This window comes from Larimichthys crocea, chromosome VII (assembly GCF_000972845.2).
Source record: "Larimichthys crocea isolate SSNF chromosome VII, L_crocea_2.0, whole genome shotgun sequence".
In the NCBI taxonomy this organism is placed as follows: Eukaryota; Metazoa; Chordata; class Actinopteri; family Sciaenidae; genus Larimichthys; species Larimichthys crocea.
Window position 1 is genome coordinate 12,363,696 of NC_040017.1, and position 8,130 is coordinate 12,371,825.

General features: G+C 38.9%; 1 protein-coding gene across 1 annotated transcript; it reads right to left on the reverse strand.

Annotated features, from left to right (window-relative positions):
• Window positions 1-1,256: 1,256 nt before the first annotated feature.
• Window positions 1,257-7,802, reverse strand: ilvbl (ilvB (bacterial acetolactate synthase)-like). Its single transcript, XM_010757119.3, has 14 exons — window positions 7,368-7,802; window positions 6,667-6,868; window positions 6,307-6,434; window positions 5,904-6,154; window positions 5,527-5,626; window positions 5,314-5,411; window positions 4,973-5,109; window positions 4,576-4,710; window positions 4,187-4,301; window positions 3,792-3,961; window positions 3,433-3,503; window positions 3,271-3,342; window positions 2,641-2,746; window positions 1,257-2,516 (listed from the first exon to the last, which is right to left on the reverse strand). The coding sequence occupies exons 1-14, from the start codon at window positions 7,479-7,481 to the stop codon at window positions 2,338-2,340; spliced, it is 1,878 nt and encodes a 625-aa protein (XP_010755421.2). The 5' UTR covers window positions 7,482-7,802; the 3' UTR covers window positions 1,257-2,337.
• Between the last annotated feature and the right edge of the window lie 328 nt (window positions 7,803-8,130).

An 8,130-nucleotide genomic window follows, 5' to 3' on the forward strand; every position in this document is an offset into this window, starting at 1 on the left:
CCATATAAAAAAATGTAAAAAAAAAAATAAAAAAAAATAAAAAATGATATGATTCAAATGGGAGATTAGCCTTTATTGTCCGGGAAATTGCAGCATGAAAGAAAAAAAAAAGAAACATATTTTTAAAAAAACATTCACCCATCAGTAAGACTGAAAATAGACAAAAGCTAGAAAGTATTGTTGTTTAAGGACATTCTGATGATAATGACATGATATTGCTTATAAATACCGTGTTATTCTGTATTATTTATACGCACATGGTAATGTACATATTTTTTTAATCCGATGTTGCATCACTAAATATATATCAAGGCCATTTTATTTGTACTCAAAAACAACAAAGCATTTATTTACAAGTTCAAAACTAGAAATTGGAGATTTACAAAGAGCACTTGAAAGCAGCAAAAGCTAGACCCTTGTTTCTGACCAAGACTGCGTGACGTCAAGCACAGGAAATAGGCTATAGAGCAGAGAGCCACCCGCTGTCCGCTATACTGTAAACTGTTTACACAAGTGTTGCTTCTTGTATATACAGCTATTAAACCATTACGCATTTCTAATCACTCTCTAATGTAACTTCTTTTAAGGAATCTGTGTCATCAAATATGTTATATCATTCGGAAATCAACCAATATGTCTTAGTGTTCAAGGCCTCATTATTAATATATGTAGACCTACCAATAAATAAATAGACCCAGAGCTGTCAACAAGGCCTCATTTTACTTCTCCATTTCGAAACAATGCTTCCATAATTCAAAATAATACCACACTTTGACTTCCCCTGATGAATCAATACACTGTTTTGGTTGGCATGTATCCATCCACTCAACAGCAGAGGTTTTCCCTGCTGCCTTATTTTCTCTTAATACATATTATATGATATGATATAATGATATATAACTTATGCTAAACAGGAACACGTCAGCATAGAGTGATTTAGTAAAACTGCTACTAGCCTGCCACCTCCTGTTTCTAATGGAAACTGCACTTTTAAAGTATTTGGGACAAATTATTTGAAATCCTTATTTGTTTTGTCTGATGTAAGCAAAGCTGCATGTTACAATTATGTACAAATAATAATAAATAATGCTCTTGTGTCAAACTATAAATACTGTATGTGTAGAAGTGGGTATATACAAAGTAATTACAGTTATGATTAGATTATCAATAGATTATATACTGTAGTTGTTATGTAAAACTAAATGTCTACATTACAGTGTATGTTTAGACCATTCAAAAGCCCACTCTTTACTCAGTTTCTTTTCTTCAATTTATTTGAGAATCTATCCAAATTAACACCTAATGATCAAAAGTTTGAGATATCTCCCGCAAGGTACCAAATAAAACATCAATATATATTAGAGTGAGATGATCCACACCTGGTGAGTAAATAAGTTATCATTTTAGTGCAATCCATATTGCGTATAGGCATATTTTCAATGAGAGCCCACATTAATGCATACAAGTTAGTATAAACTAAATCAGCAGACATATTTTCAACTTATACATACATGTATTCGAAGACAGTCAAACATTAAAAGGCATATCATTTGTTAGTCTTCGACATTCAAAAAAATATTTTTCATTCAACATATTTTCATCCCAAATCATCCACCGATGAAGAATATTACAGCTGTTAAGATATTGTGTATCCTCATAAAAAGGCTCCATGTTTATAACAGGAGAAAAGGCATACTGGTCACATCATTAACTGAAACCAATTCTCTATCCTACACATGGTTTTCATTCTCTGCTTTATTTGCAAGAAATAAACACATTAATGGGCTTTTTGAGGGTCAAAAAAATCGAACCCGAAGTTCCTGAAGAGGTCCCTAAACAAAGCTTTTCACTCTTTCCCTTCTTAAAATGCAGCATTAGGTGAAATAGCAAAACATGAACATGAAGCGTGATGCACAACAGAAGCTTTAGTATCAAGGCTGGCAGAGCTGAAGTTGTTGTATTTTACTAAAAAAGAACTTAAAAATAAATATATGGTGACAAATTAAGTGGCCGTGAATGCTAATAATAATAACAACAGTGAGTCCTGTAGATGTGGTGTCTGCAGATGTGTTACTGGCAGGACTCTTGACGATGATGAAGTATATTGCAACTGACGGTTCACAAACTCTTAAAGAGATCAGCATACCGTGAAGTCATTTCTCGTCAACAAAGCAAAATATGGCTTTAAGGGCACAAAGGATTAGCATAGGTCTGGTTGGGAGTGAGCTTTGCACAGTATCTTTTAATTCTCTGAAACCCTTCATAGAGCCTGATAGTAAAGTCTAAGAAGAGCCAAGGGGTAAAGGAAGAGGATTGCACTGAGAGATCAGGACTGCTCTATACAGAGATAGAGCCCTCTCTAAAGTTGGTCTTCCCTATCAGAACATTGAGCAGTACAGCCTTGCCCTCCTGGGTCTCCTTTTGAGCCTGTCTGATGATGTCGCTTAGCCTGTCCTCATCATCGCGCCCTATGAGGTATCCCTTACCACCATATCCATCTGCCACTATATGATAATCTGCAAAAAGGAGAAGAAAATATCATTTGGCATGTTAGTAACTGCCCAGCCAACGTGCATAAATATAAATTCATTTTGTTCACAGTGTGAGATACAACCACAACATCATATGTGGAAAATGTACCTGTAAACGCGAGGCCACACGCCACGTTGCTGCCGAGTATGGGGACCTGCTCTCTGGATATCTGACTCCAGCATGCATCATTTCCCACCACAGCTATAACCGGTGTCTAGTGGAGATAAAAAGAATAGAGTGTGGATAAAAAGAAGAAAAAAAAATGTAAGGAAAGTGAATGCATTATTGAATTGCTGACGTCTATATCAGGGTTTCAATCATTTGTAAAAAAATAAAAATATTTAGCATTACAACTGCCATACTTCTATGACGTCTAATTAAAATGTAATGTTTCCTAAAGTTGCTGTGGTCCATTATTATAATATTTTTAATAAGGTATAAGCATTGCTGCTTTTCCATTACAGAAAGCAGACAACATTGACTGACTGATGTAACATACCATCACACCCACAGTATGCCCACCCACATTTTTTACATATTTTGGCTGATTAGGTCTCTTCTCAGTGACTGTATGGGCGTGTCCCAATTGTATTAATGTTAAGCTTACACCCGTATCACTCTGATTACAGGCACATCCTTTATATTTGCAATATTTACTCTAGTGTGCAATTACATTTATTATGGATAACATCGCTGCGCACATACATATAATGTAAATGTTGTGAAGAGTGACTTTACCTTATGTCTAGTGAATGTGTCAAACTCTGCCACACTGTATCCTAAGGATCCGTCACCGTACACTACCCACACCTGAAAAGTACACAAAGTAACATTTCCTTCATAAAGGGCCAACACAGATCAAATGAAGCACTTTCAGCAAAGCTTGAATCAATACTATACCTCAGATTCAGGCCGGCACAGTTTTGCCCCAAGGGCAAATCCTCCTCCAACTCCCAGAGTCCCAAAGGCACCTATAGATCAAGCAACAGTAAAGTTAGTATGTCCCGATTACTTCAAAGAATCTTCTCTTTTGGACTAGCTCGTTCTGTTAAATATCTTGCACATTGAAAATGCACAGCTTAGGCTTCTTTATGTGTAACAAAAAAAAAGCAACAAATCGACAGAAATTATTATTTCATATTGCTGAAATTACAGGCACTCTCATCTAACATTTAAATATCCAAATATTCATTGAACAACAGTTGTTCTAATAAAATAAAAAAATTTAAAAAACAGTTGTGTGGTCAAAGAGATCTAACCTGGATCCAACCACCGCATAGGTCCTCTTGGTCTCATTATGTAAGCAGCACTTCCAACAAAATCACCCCCATCGGCAACGATGATGCTGTCCTCTGACATCAGCTCATCCACACGGTGGAGGACTTTCAAGGGATTTAAGTGGTGTGCGGTCTTCTCATCAGCTTTAGCCCTGGAATAAAAAAAAAATATATAATCAGTTTATGTGATGGAGAAATCATTTTGTAGTTATATTTGAGTTATTTTTATATTTGCACTAACATGGACAAGATTTTCTTAACACTGTTTGTTTAATCATCAAGAACCGAGGGTTAGGGTTATAGGAAATTTAGCTAGGTGTTACTGATGGTTTTACGATACATGCTGATGCAAACTCAGAACACACATGGATTATCACCTGTTTGTATTTTCTTTGGTCACGTCTCCTGCTTTGAGGCTCTGAGGCCATTCCTCTGGACAATGATGGCCCTTCAGGCCTTTGGAAAGTCGCACTAAGAATGACCCAGCGTCACCTAAAACAAACATTTACATTTTAGAACCTGTTTATTAATTTATATATCCGACCCTAGGGTACAAATTAGTAGTTAAGGTGTATGTTTAAAGTCACAATGCTGAAACAAGGCCATACAATACTGTATTTAGATGATATATGGTGTGCAGTGTGGAAATTGGACCCAGTGACAAACATTTTTTTAATGACTTATTTTTTACTAATCAACAGAGATCTAAAATGACACATTGTTACATTAATCATGATTATGCATATATAGTTATATATAAACATACCCTGAATTGCTATAGTTGGTTTCCAGAACATATCTGAGTTTTTCAGCAGCTGTGTCTCATCTCTGTTGACAGCGATGATCTTACTGCGTCTGTTAAGAACTCTGCCGTAGCTCAGCCTGAAGTCACACACAGTGCCTGCAAACACAACACACACCGTTAATATTTCTCTAGGAGTTCGGGGTAGTCTGTGGCTATACTGGCCACTTTGAAAATACAGCTCAACTTCTAACTGTATTTAAAGAAATAGAAAAACAACTTCCAGAGCTGGTTTACTTCCTTTATAGAGGAATAGTTGTCATTAAAATATTGAACATTGTTACAATAATTTATCCTCTGTTAAATGATGTTTTGGCTGTGTTAAGGTATAGGATTAAAACTGTAAGACTGTATGTCTGACCTGCTAAGAGCACCAAGTCTGCCTCCTTCAGAGCATCACGCCTGTTCTGTCTGATGTGAATGGGACTGTCTTTACCCAGCATGCCACGGGACATGCCCCCAAGGAAGCAGGGGATGCCGAGGTCCTCCAATGCCTTCCTATGAAGCAGGAAAACATTCCTGACTGACTGAACATTACAACGTGTAATTACAAGACAGCACTTTGTTGCTATTTGAATGCTGACAGAAAAACTAATGTGGAATTTAAGTTTTTAAGCACATTCAACAACGAGCAACCAAATAGAAGACAGTAAGACAGAGGACAGAAAATAGGAGTATAGGGAATAGCACATTGTCCTTTACCTGATATCATCGACTGGTGTTGGGGGAAGTGTTGCTTGGCTACCTAGCAGAATAACAGGTTTCTTGGCTCGACTCACCAGCTCTATGCACTTTTGTACCTGATTTGCATTGAAAGTGAAAACAAACAAACAGCAGCAAAACAATGAAACTTGCTGTTACATCAGCAAGAAGATACAAGTAACATCAAACCTCTAATACTAAGAGCGCTCTTACCTGATCGTCTGTAGCTTGTGGGATGTCGACAGGAAGCGGAGACACATCTCTGGTTTCCCATGCACCGGCAAACAGGTTCATGAGGTGGTTATTGAGGTACCTTCCAAGAAATCAGAACATCACATGAAATCATTTTATATATATCAGTGCATTTTTACAGCTGAGAGTGACAGAATAGATTCAGGTCAGGACACTGTGTTCCAAACTTGTGGGCCCCAGGACACCATGCAGGCTATACATTTATGTCTACAATGTAACAATTCTCACATGAATTAACGTTGCTGATTTTAGTCGTACATACAGTGCTCATGTAAGTGCAATTTTATTTTTTTTATGTCAACCAGTATTTTAAATACACTAAATACTAATGTGCATACCATGAGACAACTTTTCCCATCAGGCCTTTGGGAGGATTCTTCACTCCAAATTCTTTGGACACGAGATGATAGGGATAAAGCGTGTCAATAGGGAACTCTATGAAAACAGGACCAGGAGTTCCCGACTGGGCGATGGCCATGGCTTTCCTGACTGTAGGCACGATCTCCCTGATTGTCCTGATGGAGGCACAGAACTTACACAGAGGCTTGAAGAGAGACATCTGGTCGATGTCTTGTAGCGCCCCTCTGCCCTGTACCACGAAGACAGTTAATAGAGAGGTAAGACACATTTAAAAAGGCCCACCGTATCCTGCGTCTGACAGCAGCAGAGCCCACTCTTCTGCTATTTTATTCCACCTGCACATTCCCATCGTATTTGCTTCAGTATATGAATAGAATCCACCTGAAGTAGTGTACCAGCGGCTCCTCCTATGAGCAGCAATGGCGATTCAGCCATCTGAGCATTCTTCACTGCTGTCACTGTGTTAGTGAGGCCTGGGCCAGCAGTCACTGCTGCTACACCAACGGTGCCTGGTGGGGAGACAATCAAGAAAAAGAAAAAAAACACACTCACGACTGACTCAGTGAAGTGAACAAGACAATGACAAGGGTCTAAACCGATTACTATCCGGGACTAGTAAAATCCAGCCATTATTAATGCTGTTAGTTACACCAAGCCCTACCCCAAGACACACCTTGTTAAGAAATGAGCACACAGCAATTTTATTTACTCTCCATGTAAACATGAACTCAGATAAGACACCTGAGAGTCTTGCCACAGCATCAGCAGCAAAAACGGCGGTGGCCTCATGTCTGGTGTCCACAATGCGGATGCCCAGCTTCTCACAAGCCACCAGGATGGGTGAGATGTGTCCACCGACGAGGGTGAAAACGTACTTGACCTTGTGGGCACGGAGCACCTCTGCCACACTCTCGCCACCATGACGCGGGCTCTTTGTCTCGGCCTGAAGTGAGTCAGGGGAAAGAATAAAAAGTTGAGCAAGTAAGATTAATATTTCGATTTACCAGAATAATCAATGGTGTTATCTAGAAGAAGAAGAAAAAATAGATAACGTTAGATAAACATCTGTTAGTGTGAGCTGATGGCACCTCTAAAAGTCACCTGTCACACTATCTCTTCGCTCCAGCAGTGTTTCACAGTTCACAATGACCACATATTGTTCTGGCTTGTGTGTCTCTGGCCTTTTGTGCAATCCCACTAACAGCCTTAGTGATGTGATAGCCTTTGTGCCAGAAAACCACAAGGCTGGTTAAAGTTTACAGGAATGGAGTCTGGCTTACAGAGTGCAGGAGAAGCGTGCATTGGTGCTGCAGGTGTCTTAGTTTGTCTGATCTGTGCAATGCTGCTTTAACATCAAATTCACGTGGAGGAAGAAATAATTAAATACATTTTTTAAAAAAGCATGGAGGATATAATTACCATGTTGAATTGTGACAACCTACCTTGTGAAACAACTGGTAGACTATGCCAAGTTTGTAGGCTGCAAACACAAGCCCAGCCACCGCGATGCCCGCACAGCATCCGAGAACGGTGCCAGCGGCTCCAAAGGACTCCATGTTAGGACGCACAGGTAAACCTTTACTTATAAAAAAAAACAAAAAACTCAACTTTAGCTAAACTTAATATCCAAACCTAACCCTGAACTGCTCCTCGGCTCAGCTTCGGCTAGGCTAAGACTGTGTGTAGCTGCTCCTGCAGCTGCTATACTCTCTCTTATTTATTTATTTTTTCTCAAGTTGGAAATTTTCAGCAGTACATTGACTGTGACATTAGCTCATATAAAGTTAATGACGAAAGGCTGTGAAGGGCAGGTAGTCTCTCTGACTCTTAGCGACTGACAGACAGAGCGCTCTTTCCGCATTTGCTGTGCCGACTATTTACAAGTCAAGCTGGCTTGAACTACAAGTAAAACTTCCGGCTTGTATTTTCAAAATAAGCTCACCTGTATTGAAGTGTTGGCTTTGTGGTTAGTCTTCACTGTAACGATATTCATGTATTCATACAAGCAAAGAAATGTGACTGTTATTGTCAATATTATATGTCCCAAATGTGGTTTACAATGGTCTCCGCTAGCAAGTTTAACAAATATTTTCTTTTATTGTGAAGGAATAGACGACTTCCTTTCCTGTTTGTACGATTTGTTGTTGATGAAAATGATACGGCTGCGAGTAGTGAGGTGAGGTCAGGTGTCTTTGTGAATAGGAG

Bases quoted from the DNA above. Each gene is read 5' to 3' on its own strand.
- ilvbl (XM_010757119.3), bottom strand. From the start codon at position 7,481: ATGGAGTCCTTTGGAGCCGCTGGCACCGTTCTCGGATGCTGTGCGGGC. The intron at 6,155-6,306 runs GTGGATTCTATT...TTCGTGGTACAG, and splicing joins CCGCTGGTACACTACTTCAG to GGCAGAGGGGCGCTACAAGA. The intron at 4,711-4,972 runs GTCAGACATACA...TTGTGTTTGCAG, and splicing joins AGACTTGGTGCTCTTAGCAG to GCACTGTGTGTGACTTCAGG.